The sequence below is a fragment of the Scyliorhinus canicula genome, chromosome 1 (genome assembly GCF_902713615.1).
Source record: "Scyliorhinus canicula chromosome 1, sScyCan1.1, whole genome shotgun sequence".
NCBI lineage: Eukaryota > Metazoa > Chordata > Chondrichthyes > Carcharhiniformes > Scyliorhinidae > Scyliorhinus > Scyliorhinus canicula.
In genome coordinates this window covers 20505627-20522688 of record NC_052146.1, presented here as the reverse complement: position 1 = coordinate 20522688, position 17062 = coordinate 20505627, and the positions used below count along the sequence as shown (strand labels likewise).

General features: G+C 47.7%; 1 protein-coding gene across 1 annotated transcript in view; it reads left to right on the top strand.

The window, feature by feature from the left end:
* The window catches only part of trpv4 (transient receptor potential cation channel, subfamily V, member 4), a 137952-nt gene that overhangs the window by 52080 nt on the left and 68810 nt on the right, over positions 1–17062 (top strand). Inside the window, exon 3 of the mRNA XM_038816919.1 lies at positions 14061–14233. Coding sequence (XP_038672847.1) covers positions 14061–14233 — 173 coding nt within the window. The remainder of the gene's footprint in view (positions 1–14060; positions 14234–17062) is intronic.

Here is a 17062-nt window from a genome sequence, read left to right as displayed (position 1 = left end):
ATTTAGGAGCCATCTAATGTTGGACATCAAGTGCCGACCCTTCACAAATCCCGTCTGGTCCTCTCCTAATACTCCCGGGACACAGTCCCCTATACGTTTGGCCAAGATCTTTGCCAACTTCGCATCTACATCCAAAGGCAGATCGGCCTATACAATCCACAGCTCAGTGGATCCTTATCTCGCTTCAAAATAAGGGAAATTGAAGCCTGCGATAACGTTGGGGAGAGTACCCCCAGCTCGTTGGACTTATTAAAAGCCTTCATCAGGAGTGGCCCCAGCAGCCCGGAAAACGTTTTGTAAAACTCGACCGGGTATCTGTCAGGACCTGTAGCCTTACCCGATTGCATCGCCCCCAGTCCAACTATCACCTCCCCAAGCCCAATTGGGCCTCCCAAGCCTTCTACCAGTTCCTCGTCTGACCCTAACCCTAACCCTAATTTGGGTACTCCAGCCCCTCAAGAACCACTTCATATTCTCCTCCCCAGCTGGGTGTTCCGATTTATAAAGTCGGCTATAAAATTTACGAAACACATCATTCACCCCCTCCGGGTCCACAACCACCTTCCCTCCTGTATCTTTTACTTTCCCTATCTCTCTCGCCACCTCCTGTTTCCTCAGCTGATGCACCAACATCCTGCTGGCTTTTCCCCCATATTCATACACCACCCCCTTTATCATTGAATATATTCAATGGATATATAGCACTTGGGGAGAATGGGATCAGAAGCTATGGGAAGAAAGCAGGATTAGGCTATTGAGTTGGTTGATCAGCCATGATGGTGATGAATGGCGGAGCAGGCTCGAAGGGCCAAAAGGCCTCCTCCTGCTCTTATCTTCCATGTATCTCTGTACCTTGGTGAATTCCTGCAGAGCATCTTATAGATGGTACACAAGGATGAGCCGGTTCTTTGGGAGTGAGGACAGGTGTATTAGGTGTCTGGGAGCCCAGCAAATCATGCCCATATGTTCTGGGCATGTCCAGCATTGGGGGTATTTTGGAAGGGCGAAGCAAGGACGGTGTCGAGGGTGGTAGGATCCAGGGTCAAACCGGGCTGGGGGCTCGCAATATTTGGGGTTGCGGAGGAGCCGGGAGTGCAGGAGGCGAAAGGGGCCGGTGTCCTGGCCTTTGCGTCCCTGGTAGCCCAGCGGAGGATTCTTCTTCAGTGGAAGGACGCGAGGCCCCCAAGCGTGGAGGTCTGGGTCAACGACATGGCAGGGTTTCTCAACCTAGAGAAGGTGAAATTTGCCCTAAGGGGATCAGTGCAGGGGTTTTTCAGGAGGTGGCAGCCATTCCTGAACTTCCTGGCAGAACGATAGAAACAGGCCAGCAGCAGCAGCAACCCGGGGGGGGGGGGGGGGGGGGGGGGGGAGGGGGGGGGGGGTGGGGGGGGGGAGGGGGGGGTGGGGGGGGTAGGGAGAGGGAGGGAGGGAGGGAGGGGGGGAGGGAGGGAGGGAGGTGGGGGGGGTGTTTTGTTGTTTTGTACTAAAGGGACGGGCATAGTTGTTCTGTGCCAATGTCGGGCATTAATTTATTTCCTCTTCTGTGTATGCGCGGTGGGGGGGGGGGTTCTGTCCTGTCTATTGAAGGGACGGGCAGATGTTTTGGGGGAATGATGTGTGTTAGTTTATCTCTTCTGCTGTGTATGTGCGGGGGGGGGGGGGGGGGGGGGGGGGGGGGACTGTTCTTTCTGTTCTTTGTAAAACAAAAATTTCTGTCTTTTTGTTGTTGATATTATGTAAAGATTTGAATAAAAATTATTTTTTAAAAAAATAGATGGTACACATGGCTGCCCCTGTGGAGGGAGTGAATGTTTGTGGAGGGGCTGCTAATCAGCTGGGCTGCTTTGTCCTGGATGGCATGAAGCTTCTTGAGTGTTGTTGGAGCTGCCCTCATCCAGGCAAGTGAACAGTATTCCATCACACCCCTGGGGTGAAATTCTCCGACCCCCCGCAGGATCGGAGAATAGTCCAGGACCGGCGAAAATCCCGCCCCCGACGTGGCCGGAATTCTCCGCCACCCGGGAACTGGCGGGGGCGGGAACCACGCCCCGCCGATCGGCCGAAGTCCCACCGCTGAGAGGCCTCTCCCGCGCCGTGGTTCAACCACCTCTGGTGGCGGCAGGATTTGCGGCGCGAGCGGGCACCGGGGGTCCTGGGGGGGGCGCGGAGCGATCGGACCCCGGAGGGTGCCGCCACGGTGGCCAGGCCCATGATCGGGGCCCACCGATCGGCGGGCGGTCCAGTGCCGTGGGGGCACTCTTTTTCTTCCGCCGCTGCCACGGCCTCCACCATGGCGGAGGCGTAAGAGTACCCCTCTACCGCGCATGCGCCGGTGGTGACGTCAGCGGCAGCTGACGCACCGGCGCATGCGCGAACCGGCGAAGGCCTTTCGGCCAGCCCCAATGCCGGCCAGCGGCCGTCAAAGGCCAATGGTGCCGGTTTTGGCGTCAGTCGGCGGAGCGGGAGCCACTCCGGCGCGGGCCTAGCCCCTCAATGTGAGGGCTTGGCCCCTAAAGGTGCGGAGAATTCCGACGCAGGAGTGGTTGGCGCCACTCCGCTACGCTGAGACCCCCCACCCCGCCGGGTAGGGGAGAATCCCGCCCCTGACTTGTGACTTGTGGATAGACTTTGGGGAGTCAGGAGGCGAGTTACTCAACACAGGATTCTTAGCCTCTGACCTGCTCTTGTAGCCACAGTATTTATATGGCAAGTCCAGTTCAGTTTCTGGTCAATGGTAACCCCCAGGATGTACACTGCTGGGCACCTACAAAGAAAGGAGAGAAAGAAAATAAATAATTCTGATTGTGAAATATTCTAACTTATCGTTCCATTTTGAGGTGTGTCACATCATAGGATGATCGGGCTGAACATGCTGCTCTTTAAAATAGATTTGAAAAGAACTGAAGGTGATGAGAGGGAGGGAGCAGTGAGGCGATAAGGGATAAGAAAGAAAACCCTGCTAGGAGGCCAAGAAGAGCTGGAGAGATAGTTTGTAGTGTGGTATGAAAGGAGAAACCGTGGCCGGGATTCTCCGGGTCGCCATTGCGCCCGGTGGGGTGGCGGAGAATGGGGCGTTGGACCCGCGACACCTTCCCGCCATTCTCTGGCGACAGGTCGGAGGCCGTTGATTCTCCGCGGACGACCAGCCGAGTTACCGCCGGAGTGGTTCACGTATGGTTCCACCCGGTGGGAGCTCAGAGTCGCGGCTGCGGTGGCCATCCTGGTGGGGGGGATCCGTTACCGGGGGGGGGGGGCTACACAATGGCCAGGCCCGCGATTGAGGGCCACCGATCGACGTGTGCCCGCGATATGGGGGTGGGGGGGGTCTACTTCTTCGGCGCCGGCTCGCTGTGTGGGTCCGCCTTGTTGTGCAGGGCTGCCGCATGCACAGACCCACGGCCGGAAGTGCAGGGCCCCGTATCGGCAGCCGTAGCTGCGTGGAGCACTCCGGGGCCCTGAAAGCCCCCTTAAAAACGGAGAATCATCCTCAACTTTCCAGAAAAAAGTCCGGAGTGATTCGTGCACGTTTTCTCGCGGGTGTGGGACATAGCCCCATTATTGGAGAATCCCGCCCCTTGATTTGAGGGAAGGGAATTTGCTGGAGGTGGGGGATGATGAATACTGTTCAAATAGGGTATGGGGCTCTGCAGTAAGTGCAGAGTGATCTATATGTATATCTGCGGGAGTATAAGACATAGATGGAGGCATTGAAAATATTTCCGACACATATAAATTTTTTCTATTAGGTTCTTTGGGAAATTTGCGACTATCCAAAAAGATCAAAATGCTTATTTTATTGCCTGTATCATGCTCAGTAGGGTGAGATCCAGATTGCGACATCGAACGAGGTTCAAAGCCTCACCCTGACACCAAGTCAGGAGCGAGGAGGCCGCTGAATCGCGGCCGCGTGGAATATTTCTCTCTCAGAAGGTCGATAGTCCATGGAATTCTCTTCCCCAGAGACACGGGAATCTGGATCATTGGAATTAATTCCAGATTGAGTCAGATACACTTTTGATTGACAAGGGAGCAAAGAGTTATGGGGAGGGCGACAGGGTTGAATAGAACACTGTTGGGATTAGTCTGAGTGAGTAACCGGGGGGGGGGGATATTTAGTTTGACTCAGTGAAAACAGTCTCTGCTCTGAGTCATTATGTGTTTACGGAGCTTGAGCCCACTGTCTGACACAGTGAATCAGGCAATGTGTTTAATCCCATGGGCAGGATTTTCCTCTCCCTCTGTGGCGTGTTCCGTAGCGGCGAAGAGCGGCTCGCCAGTGGACAACGGTGGGACCCTCTGGTCTGCCTGTTGTCAGCAGGTTTCCTGTTGAATGCACCCCTTCACAGTGTGAAAGCTGCGGCAGGGGTGCAGCTTCAACAGGATGATAGGTCCCACCACTGTGAATATGACCAGAAAATGCCACCCCATGAAAGGCATAACCCAGACAGAGTGTCCAAGAGGTAGAGGGTGGTCCTGCTTTGCCAGTGTTGCTGTAATTTGAATGAGATGTAAAAGCATGACGCAGTCTGCTTGTTCAAATGGATGTAAATGTTCCCACCGTACAACTCAAAGAGGCAAAGACTTCCCTCAGTATCCGAGCATTTACCCATCTTGTAAGCACCAGAACAAATTAATTGATAGTTGTTTGTTCAGAATCTTAATAGGAAATGATTATCTAATAAGTATTTTCCTGACATTCTTGACTAAAATAAACTTGCATTTATATAGCACCTTTCATGACCTCAGGTCATCCACAGAGTTTCCAGCCAATGAGGTACTATTAAAGTGTAGTCATTGTTGTAATGTATGAGTTCCCCTATAGTGCTGGCTAACATTTATCCATCACATAATCCAGACTCACTAAATACAAAGAATTAAATGTAAATGCCGTGATTTAATGTCCTCATCACGCCCGACTTGTCCCATTGACGCCGTTTTCAAGGTGACGGAGAATCGCGATTTGACATCAAATCGGCGCCTCCCATGCTTTTGGCGTTGGAAGCTATTCTCCACCAAATCGCATTTCCCGATTTTGGCGTCGACCAACAGAGTATCCGGTCCATTGTGTATCACATGGCATGATGTTGCTGTCAGTATAAACCAGCCAACTGCTGCTGATATTATTATAATATACAATATTATTGGAGCGGCACGGTGGCAGAGTGGTTAGCACTGCTGCTTCACAGTTCCAGGGACCCGGGTTCGATTCCTGGCTTGGGTCACTCTCTGCGCGGAGTCTGCACGTTCTCCCCATGTCTGCGTGGGTTTCCTCCGGGTGCTCTGGTTTCCCCTCACAAGACCCGAAAGACATGCTTGTTAGGTGAATTGGACATTCTGAATTCAACATTCAACATGGGAAGAATTGAGAAGGAGGGTGAATTAGAGGGATGAATTCAACGTCAAATCAAGTTTGAGAGAAGTAGGGAGAGGGAAAGTAAGTTTGGATGAAGTGAGATAAAGAGATGAAGTGAGACAAAGTAAAAGAAATCAACTTTTTAAATTAAAAATCTGAAATTTACAAACTCCCTGAAAGGTTCAACACCTGACGGAATGAGATCCCACTTTTGTAATAGTTCATTTTCATTGTTAAAGACGTTGTTTGGTAGTCATTAACACTTATCCAGTCATTAAGATGTTTCTTGTGCATAAAATGATAAGAATTAACTTTCTGCAATAAGCATAAAGGGCAAATAAACAAACTTCTTGCAAAAAGGGGAGGTTAAGGATAAGATGCAGTGAGACCTGCCAGCAATTTTTGGGTATTCACAAATCTCTGCGTCTGCTCCTCGCTTGAAGCTGCTGTACCATTTACTCATGAATAATGGTGAAAGCCATTCGTCTTGCTGATAGTTTGACATAAAATTCTGGCCCACATTCTACCAGATTCTTTTCTAAAGGCAATCAAATATTGTCCTTGCCATCTAATTTCCTGTGCAGCGCCGTTCTATTCTCCCTCTGAAATCCCCTTTGCTCTCGCATCCTCTCCGTAACCCTCTGTTCTTTGACTTGGGCCTATTGTGCTTGTCCTCTCTCTTTGCCCCATCATTCCTGGCAGAAAGCATCAGCCCAATGCGCTGGAACACCCTTCTTAAACCCATCGGGTGGGATTTATCCTTCCTTGCTGCCAGAAGGATCTTCAGGTCCTGCTGAAGGTGACCCCCCCCCCCCCCCCCCCCCCCCCCCCCCCCCCCCCCCCCCCCCCCACAGCGGGTTCCTTAGCAGCAGGATGGACAAGCCACGCAAAATTCCATAAACATCGGCGGGACCGGAAGACACCACCCATTGTGTCTGTGCATGTGTGGTAGTCACCACTAGTAATATATTACATGTATTACGGCACTGCCCGTCTAGTAGAGGTACATGGGTAAATCCCTGCCTGCTGGCTCCGCCCAGTAGGCGGCGTATAAATGTGTGTGCTCGCCATGCTGCAGCCATTCTAGTTCCAGCTCCAAGAGGCACCACATCTTTGCTCAATAAAGCCTCGATTATTCCACTACTCTCGTCTTTGTGGTAATTGATAGTGCATCAGCAAGACCCTCTCCCCCTTTTTCTTAAAAGACATCTTTGAAATCAAATCATCAGTCAGCCTTCTAATTTCTCGCTCGCTGACCCTGCTCACTAACTATTTTTATTTGGGTTTTTTTTCCTTAACATCAAAGGAGCGATATAAATGCGAGTTGTATTTCCTTTGTGTACATGTAAGTGTGTCTGTGAGAGACAGACAGTGCTTTCCAGGAAAAGGATTGAACAATCTGAGAGCTTTATATTTCTTCCTTACTGATTACACAGGAATGATGTCTTTGCTACGGAAATAAGCAGGGAGTTAATTAGAGGAATTCAGTTCTGTGACTGGCGCTGGTCACGAAAACCCACTAAATGTCATTTGGGTTTTTTTTCTGAATATCATGTTAAGACTTTAAAAATAGAGAAACAAAATTGTTGTCTTGCAGATGAATGCGACCTATGTGAGGTGATGTTTGATTATGTTGCTCACACATACATGTGGTTTGGGAATGAATATTTTTCCTTCCTCAGTTCCAACAGAGCAAGGCATTTTCTTGCTGTACTGTGGGGCGGGACTTTTTTCTTCAACCTGTGGTTACAAAGTCGCAGTCTATGCACCTGAACAGTGATTCTTCAGACTCTTTGTGCTTTAAGCCTGAGTACTTTGAATGGTGAATGGGGTTCTGTTACATCTGTTGCTTTTACCAGAACAGGGCGTAATCATTCGAGTTTATGAGGAAGCCCTGGATGATCTCATTCCAAACAAAAAGTAACCTCTTTAAAAGTTCTGAATATTCCCCACCGTGTTTGAGTTATTTTTTAAATCTGCAGAAATTTCTCTTGAATATAACCTTCACATTCTTTCGGACAACACTTAAAGGGACGCTGTCTTCATGAAAGTTTTCGACAACAGCGTTGAAATTGGACTGTGTGTGGTTCGTAATGAACATGTTAAATGCTGCGAGGGGGGAGTTATGTATCCACTATAATAATAAAATCATTAAAACCATCTACTTTAAAACGCTCATTACTAAAATTCCACAGTTTGAGTTGAACCTCAATTATTAACCCAATTGATCTCATTAAAGTTGTAAGTTTGGAAATAATTAAAGAAAATGGCCTCCCAGGTATTTCCGCTGGGCATGACACTCTTTAAAAGTGGATAGAGTGCCTCTATGTTGAGCCTTTCAACAATGACTCGCATTCATATACTGCTCAAAGCAGTGTTATTCAAAATGTGGGTCGCGACCCGCGGGTGGGCAGGTTTCAGGAGGGTCACCGAGCGATCAGACGCAGTGTTCCTGGCGGTGTTCCCAATTGCGGGAGAAGAGCCCAACGACCATGGTCGGCTTTTCATAGATTTCATAGAATTTACAGTGCAGAAGGAGGCCATTCTGCCCATCGAGTCTGCACCGGCTCTTTGAAGAGTACCCTACCCAAGCCCACACCTCCACCCTAACCCCATAACACAGCAACCCCACCCAACGCTAAGGGCAATTTTGGACACTAAGGGCAATTTAGCACGGCCAATCCACTTAACCTGCACATCTTTGGACTGTGGGAGGAAACCGGAGCACCCGGAGGAAACCCACGCAGACACGGGGAGAACTTGCAGACTCCACACAGACAGCGACCCAAGCCGGAATCGAACCTGGGACCCTGGAGCTGTGAAGCAATTGTGCTAACCACCGTGCTACCGTGAGAATGCCGGCTGTGACCAGCTTTTAAATGGAATGATGCAATCTTCCAGCCAGACCCAGTGGCAGAGAGCAGATTACGCATCCGGAACGTACACTGATGTCGTACGCTTTTTCTGTGAATTCACAGAGGAGAGATTCCATCCATTTTCCAGCTGTGAGTTAGCAAGGCAAAGAATTGTGAAGAACTGAAGATGGATCATTTTGTTATAAGGAAGAGATTGGCTAGGGACACAAAGAGGCGGTGTACCCGATGGCCTGAAACTCACAACTGAATCTGCTGGAGAGAGCTGTTCCGCAGAATCTACGGCAGGACAAAGCAGTGCTGGTGTTACCTCCAGATAGAGCTCCAGCACCTCTGGTGAACAGCCAACAAAGAAAAAACTGAAATTGGATATGCAGCAGTACAAAGACCACCTCTTGAGGTATGGCTTTGTTAATTGTGCCAACGCAAATCAGGATGCAAAGACCAATGTGTGTTATATACAGGGAAGTACTGGCAAAGGAGAGTTTAAAACCCTCAAAAGGTCAAAGGCATTTGAAGACTAAGCATTGGCGAGTTTGTGGACAAACCTTTTGATTTTTTTCAAAGGATGCAGTGAGAACTTAAATGATCAGCTGAAGTCCTTAGCAGAAATGTAACATTTAATGACAAAGCAAATGAGGTCCTGAGGACCAAGCAGGCTCACCTGTCGCATTAAAGGTAAGTGAAAATGGTGTGTCGCGGAGGTTGGCCATGGGTGGGTTGCGAGATCGGCCGGCGTGGGTCGCAAAGGTCAGCCGGCGAGGGCCATGAAAGTCGACCCGTGTGGATCCCAAATGTTGGGCAGCTGGTAAAAGTGGGTCCCAGGGTAAAAAGGTTGAAAGACAATAGATGAAAGCAAAGCAACATGTTTTCAAGACATGTCACAGGAGCGATTATTAAACAGAATTTGACACCAAGCTGCAGGAGGAGGTTTTAGGAAGCTCACAAGATGCTTGATTCCAGGGGTTGGACAGCTGAAGGCATGTCCATCAATGGAGTGATGAAAATCAAAGATGGGAGAAGCCAGAATGAGGGGAGTGTGGATAGTGTCAAATTTTGTAATGCCAACCACTGCGCCACATGCTGCCCTTGTTCAGCGTATCTTGAGGTGCTTCTTCCCTCGCCTGCTGAAAATACTGAGCCGTGTTGAAATAAGGTTCCATTGGTGGCTTTTGCCCTCTGAACTTTCACCCATGTGTCCATTAGTCACACACGGGTGAATATCTCAGCTGGCTGCTTGACTGTTGTCAAACATAATCCTGTTTTTGAGCAATATTTCAGCAAAATCAATTGGGTAGCATTACAAAATATCTCCAGAAGCAGATCACTGGAACCAACATGTCCACGTGGGCGTGCTGCACACCTCCTCTTGTTCTTCTTCATCTAATCCCATCAACATATCCTTCAATTCACTTCTCCCTCAGGTCCTTATCCTGCTTCCCCTTGAATTCATCCAATGAGGTAATAATCCCCATTATCAGCTCAACTCAGATCAACAAGGATTGAACCTGAGACCTGCGCAGTCTCCATTACTGAGGAATGAGGGGAGCCTTGTGTTCCTTAACACCAGTGACGGTCCAACATAGGGCATGTTTTCTGCCCTTTCCGCAGGTGGAGTCTTTCGGTCCCGTTGAAGTCGACTCCTGCCATGGGTTCTTGGATGACAGGACGGGGCGAGCCAGGCAAATAACCATTAACTTCAGCAGACCAGGAGATCTGCCTCTGACGTTCGTGGGATGGGGGGACTCTCGAAAATTCTGGCCATAGCTATGAAACAAGCGTCTCCACTGCATTTTTCAATACTCTTCTTCTAGCTTTTAAATAGGCAGGCTGTACTCTGTCTCTGGAATTCCTTCACCTCCAGGTACCATGACCTAAGAAGGCTTTGGCGAATATTGAGCTGGTCCACTATTATGCTTGGCAAACCACAGCTGTGGTTTGCTGTTGCCTTCTGCAGTATGACTGACCAGGAAACTCTCCCACTCTTACAATCTACCATCAGGCACATTGGAAAGATTTGCAGGTTGATAGTCAGCCTGCTTGGCTCTCTCTCTGTAGCCATCAAGTCCCGAAGTGGGACTTAAGTCCAGAGCTTCTGGGCTAGAGGCAGCGACATTGCCCCTGCACCACAAGGCCTCTGTACCTTCACTTACCTTTTTTGAAAAATATTTTTATTCTCCTCCTTTTTCACATTTTCTCCCAAATTTATACCCACTAACAACAAACAATAAGCAGTAATGAATACAATGTTAATCCTCATATCAACAACAACAATCCCATCCTCCCACCAAACCCCCAAGCAGCAACCCGCATGTTAACATAAACAAATAACAAAAAGGAATCAGGAATCACTCATAGTCACCATTAACACACACAGTCCCCCTCCCCCAACCCTCCCAACACCCCTCCCCTCCACTATTGAATCACGCCCATGAGTTGTAGAACCCCTCCACCCTTCCCCTCAGTTCAAACTTAATCTTCTCAAGAGTTAAGAATTCCAACAGTTCCCCCCCCCCGCCACGCCAGGGCACAGGGTGGAGAGGCTGCTCTCCATCCCAACAGGATCCGCCTTCGGGCGATCAATGAGGCGAAGGCTACAATATCTGCCTCCAACCCTGGCTGGATCTTCACTTACCTGAATTAAAACTAAATGACAAAGACCCTATTAAATAAGTTAATAAACAATAGCAGATAGTAAGAGTTCCTGAGTTGGAGCTGTTTCTGCAACATATTAGTTAGTACGGAGTATTATAAATTCATTGAACTCCCAAAGCACCTCTGAGGAAAGGGATGTGTAATATGTACAGGGGGCTGACAGCAGTGTTCCCGATTCGTAGCTGATGACTTCCTCAAGTGAGATACACTTCCCCTTCTGTATATGATCAGGTGAAGACGTGAACGGGTTGCTTAAAGAATGGCTACTTGGGAGGAGTGAGAGGTAGTTGGAGGACTGTTGCTCAGTGTTGAATTGTGGTTCAACACTGAAAAGAGAGGAGAGGGCAAAAAAAGGAAAGAAAATTGTGGAAATGAAGCATATACCAGCCTCCCCGGACAGGCGCCGGAATGTGGCGACTAGGGGCTTTTCACAGTAACTTCATTGAAGCCTACTCGTGACAATAAGCGATTTTCATTTAATTCATTTTTCATTTTATATACATATTTCTCAGCCAGTATAATTAGTTCCGTTAATTAGCCATTACTGGGATCTGCCATGATAAATAATTTCAACCCTTGAGGCTTGAAAGTATAACCCAAACAAGTGACAAATTTGGTACCAATTAATAGTGGCAATGGCCGAGCTGGAATTCTCTGCTTGTATTGGAAGCAGAGATGATCAATCATTTCAAAAAGAGGGAAATAAACTTGAGGGAAATAAACTTGCAGAGTTACATGGATGGAGCGAAGGATTGGATTTTGCTTATTGTCACGTACATCGAGGTACAGTGAAAAGTATTTTTCTGCAAGCAGCTCAACAGATCATTATGTACATGAAAAGAACAGGAAATAAAAGAAAATCCATAATAGGGCAACACAAGGTACACAATGTAACTACATAAACACCGGCATCGGATGAAGCATACAGGGCTGTAGTGTTAATGAGGTCAGTCCATAAGAGGGTCGTTTAGGAGTCTGGTAACAGTGGGGAAGAAGCTGTTTTTGAGTCTGTTTGTGCGTGTTCTCAGACTTTTGGATCTCCTGTCCGATGTAAGAAGTTGGAAGAGTGAGTAAGCCGGGTGGGAGGGGCCTTTGATTATGCTGCCCGCTTTCCCCAGGCAGCGGGAGGTGTAGATGGAGTCCATGGATGGGAGGCAGGTTCGTGTGATGGACTGGGCGGTGTTCACGACTCTCTGAAGTTCCTTGCGATCCTGGGCAGAGCAGTTGCCATACCAGGCTGTGATGCAGCCCGATAGGATGCTTTCTATGGCGCACCTCTAAAAGTTGGTAAGAGTTAATGTGGACATTCCGAATTTCCTTAGTTTCCTGAGGAAGTATAGGTGCTGTTGTGCTTTCTTGGTGGTAGTGTTGATGTGGGTGGACCAGGACAGATTTTTGGGGATGTGTACCCCTAGGAATTTGAAGCTGCTAACCATCTCCACCTCGGCCCCGTTGATGCTGACGGGGTGTGTACAGTACTTTGCTTCCTGAAGTCAAGGACCAGCTCTTCAGTTTTGCTGGCATTGAGGGATAGATTGTTGTCGCTGCACCACTCCACTAGGTTCTCTATCTCCCTCCTGTATTCTGACTCCTCGTTATTCGAGATCCGGCCCACTATGGTCGTATTGTTAGCAAACTTGTAGATGGAGTTGGAACCAAATTTTGCCACGCAGTCGTGAGTGTACAAGGAGTAGAGTAGGGGGCTAAGTACGCAGCCTTGCGGGGCCCAGGTATTGAGGACTATTGTGGAGGAGGTGTTGTTCATTCTTACTGATTGTGGTCTGTGGATCAGAAAGTCGAGGATCCAGTTGCAGAGTGGGGAGCCAAGTCCTAGGTTTTGGAGCTTTGCTACGAGCTTGGCTGGGATTAAGATATTGAAGGCGGAGCTGTAATCAATAAATAGGAGTCTGATGTAGGAGTCCTTGTTGTCGAGATGCTCTAGGGATGAGTGTCGGGCCAGGGAATGGCGTCTGCAGTGGACCAATCGCGGCGGTATGCAAATTGCAGTGGATCAAGGCGTGCTGGGAGTATGGAGGTGATGCGCTTCATGACCAACCTCTCGAAGCACTTCATTACGACAGACGTCAGGGCCACCGGACGGTAATCATTGAATGAAAATCACTTATTGTCACAAGTAGGCTTCAAATGAAGTTACTGTGAAAAGCTCCTAGTCGCCATATTCCAGTGCCTGTTCGGGGAGGCTTGTACGGGAATTGAACCGTGCTGTTGGCCTGCCTTGGTCTGCTTTAAAAGCCAGCTCTTTAGCCCTGTGCTAAACCAGCCCATGGAATCGATTGGATTGCTGTACGAAGCGGACTCGATAGATTGATTGGCTTCTGTGCCATAAAGACTTTATGATTTTTACTGACAGTCTTATTCAGAAAAAGAAGAAGCAGGTTTGGCGCAAGGCAGCAGAAATGGTTACTTGAAGTGGATTCTCAGGATGGCATCAAAGCTGGCTAACGAGGCACAATAGAGATTTATCCTGCCTTCAACTTGAGCTGAGAGTATATCTGCAAACTAAAAATTCCTCACCTCGATGAGCTCTTGCCTCCTCAACAAAATAAAGTCATCACAAGTATAGAACCATAAAATCCCTACAATACAGAAGGAGGCCATTCGCCCCATCGAGTCTGCACCGGCCCGTGGAAAGAGCAGCGTACTTAAACTTAAGCCCATACCCCCACCCCATCGCCGTAACCCCACCTGAATTGGGGCTGTTTAGCACACTGGGCTAAATCGCTGGCTTTGAAAGCAGAGCAAGCAGGCCAGCAGCACGGTTCGATTCCCGTAACAGCCTCCCCGAACAGGCGCCGGAATGTGGCGACTAGGGGCTTTTCACAGTAACTTCATTGAAGTCTACTCGTGACAATAAGCGATTTTTCATTTTTTCATTTTTCATTTTTTTCATAACCTTTATGGACACTAACGGACAATTTAGCGTGGCCAATCCATCTAACCTGCACATCGTTGGACTGTGGGAGGTAACCAGATGTTCTGGAGGAGCAGATGAATGTTCAGAGATCTTTCAGCTAACAATCCTATTCAATTAATTTTGACTAAGTTTCCTTTAAGGGTATGGTGCACTTTGAACTGGTGACCCAAAACACATTTCAGTTGTGTAACCTTTTTCTCCCTCTAAATCTCTGCCTCATGTTCTTCTTCTTCTTCTCCTCCAGTAAAAACAGCCCAAAAGTAAAGGCCCCTGCACCTGAACCACCGCCTGTTCTGAAGGTCTTTAACAGGACGCTTCTGTTTGACATTGTGTCGCAAGGCTCTGTTGCTGGACTGGATGGCCTGCTTGTCTTCCTATTGAGTCAAAAGAAACGCCTGACGGATGAGGAATTTCGAGGTAATGTGAAAACTGTCGAGATGTACTGGGTACCGCTGAAGTTATAATCACTGTGAGACGTCAGTAAACTATTTGACTGTTTAAGTAACAAGACATGCACATTTTAGTGCTCCCATAATCTTGCCACTGTAATGTTAGTTAAAGCTTACCAACATCTGGAGATCGAATTAGCCTCTGGTATGTTACATGAAGCAAGATAACATAGAACATAGAAAATACAGCACAGAACAGGCCCTTCGGCCCACGATGTTGTGCCGAACTTTTGTCCTAGATTAAGAACAAATGAATCTACACCCCGTCATTCTACCATAATCCATGTACCTATCCAATAGCCGCTTGAAGGTCCCTAATGTTTCCGACTCAACTACTTCCAGAGGCAGTGCATTCCATGCCCCCACTACTCTCTGGGTAAAGAGCCTACCTCTGACATCCCCCCCTATATCTTCCACCATTCACCTTAAATTTATGTTCCCTTGTAATGGTTTGTTCTACCCGGGGAAAAAGTCTCTGACTGCGAAGAGAGGGTATTTCCTTTGCAAGATTATAAATGCTTGTTATAAAAGAATCCCTTTACAATTGCACTACACCCACTGCACGTAGGGAATTAGAAAGCTCATTGTATGCTACCTTTTATTACAAAGAGACTGCGGTGAAACAGGAAAGGAGTTTTAATGCAATTATATAGAACCTTGGTGAGACCAGATGTGCAGCACTCTTTACAGTTCCCTTACCTGAGGAAGTTTATATTTTCTGTAGAGGGGCGGGAGAAATGGAGGTTACTGGACTGATAGCTACAATGAGTGAATTTGTTCTTTGAGTTGTGAAGTAGACCTGCCCTGGATTCCCAACATTTTAGAAGAATGGTCGACAATCTCATCGGTCACACTCTTCAGAATAACATTTACCCCAACCGAGATGAAAAATAAGTTCTTCACCCAAACGATCGTGACTCTTTGATTGGAATTCTCTACCTAGAGGGCTGTGGGTGCTCAGTCTTTGAGTGTATTCAGTAGACTTTTCAACATCAAAGGGGAAAAAAGGGATGTTGTGGTTAGGTTGGGAAAGTGAATTCGGGTAGAAGATCAGTCATGCGAGTAATGAATGGCGTAGCAGTCTCAAAGGGCCGAATGGCCCACTCCTGCTCTCATTTCTTATGTTCTTACGTTGATTTCTCCCCAAAGAGAGAGAGAGAAAGAAAGAGTGAGAGAGAGAGAGAGAGAAAAGAAAAATCAGAGTGGGGGTAAGCCATGAGTGACCAACGCAAATGAAAAATGGCGAAGGCTGTGGATCTGCAATAAAAGCAGAAGATATGGGCAGGAAGCAGCAGGTCTGAAAGACAAAAGCATGTGAGCATTTCACGTGAGACCATCTATTTTGTGGAGGATTTTTTTTCCTTTCGGATGCTGACCGACCCATGATATATTTCCAGCATTTTCAATATTTATAGCTCAGTTAGAATCAGAACTGCATAATGGAGCAGTTTGGAATCAGGTTTTTATTTTATGAGTTTGGAATAAATAAGATACACAAGAGGCAAGATTCTTGATGTGGGAAAATGGTTCCACCCTTAAATTTCTCTTGCAAGACTCGTAGCAATGCTTAGGTACAGTTCCCGGGACACCACTTCGCTGGGCAGCGTTTGCCATGAGAGTCTCGTGAAGGGCACCGAGGATTGAGTACCAGAGGCAGAACCCGCTCTCTGTCCAGGCGACAACTAATGCCCAGCTGGTAAGGACGGAATGCTACACCAGAGTGTTGGTGTGCTATTCGACCACAAGAGGAGCAGCTTGCTGAGCAAACCGCAGTAGGACAGTCAGGGTTTTCGAATCAGTTTTATGGTAAACCTGTGCCCTGTAATTTACCTACCCTATTGTTTAAGACTGTGGTGAGGGATGTGGATGCTCTTTTATAGGATGGGAGGAGCCACTCAGTGCTGCTTGTCTGCACTGTGAGTGCGACTTGTCTGCACTGTGAGTGCTACTTGGCTGGACAAGAATGCTTTGGAGTTGGGTGACAAACAGAGAGTTCAAGTGGTGAGTTCTAAGAACATAAGACCTAGGAGCAGGAGTAGCCCATCTGGCCCCTCGAGCCTGCTCCGTCATTCAATGAGATCATGGCTGATCTTTTGTGGACTCAGCTCCACTTTCCGGCCCGAACACCATAACCCTTTGTTCCTTTATTCTTCAAAAAACGATTTATCTTTATCTTGAAGACATTCAATGAAGGAACCTCAACTGCTTCACTGGGAAGGGAATTCCATAGATTCACAACCCTTTGGATGAAGAAGTTCCTCCTGAGCTCAGTTCTAAATCTACTTCCCCTTATTTTGAGGCTATGCTGCCTAGTTCTGCTTTCACCCAACAGTGGAAACAATCTCCCCGCATCTCCTATCTATTCCCTTCATAATTTTATATGCTTCTATATGACCCTCCCTCATCCTTCTAAATTCCAATGAGTACAGTCCCAGTATACTCAACCTCTCCTTGTAATCCAACCCCCTTAATTCTGGGATTAACCTTGTGAATCTCCTCTGCACACCCTCCAGTGCCAGTACGTCCTTTCTCAAGTAAGGAGACAAAAACTGAACACAATACTCCAGGTGTGGCCTCACTAACACCGTATACAATTGCAACATAACCTCCCTAGTCTTAAACTCCATCCCTCTAGCAATGAAGGACAAAATTCCATTTGCCTTCTTAATCACCTGTTGCACTTGTAAACCAACTTTTTGCGACTCATGCACTAGCACACCGAGGTCTCTCTGCACAGCAGCATGTTTTAATATTTTACCATTTAGATAATAATCCCTTTTGTTGCTATTCCAAACAA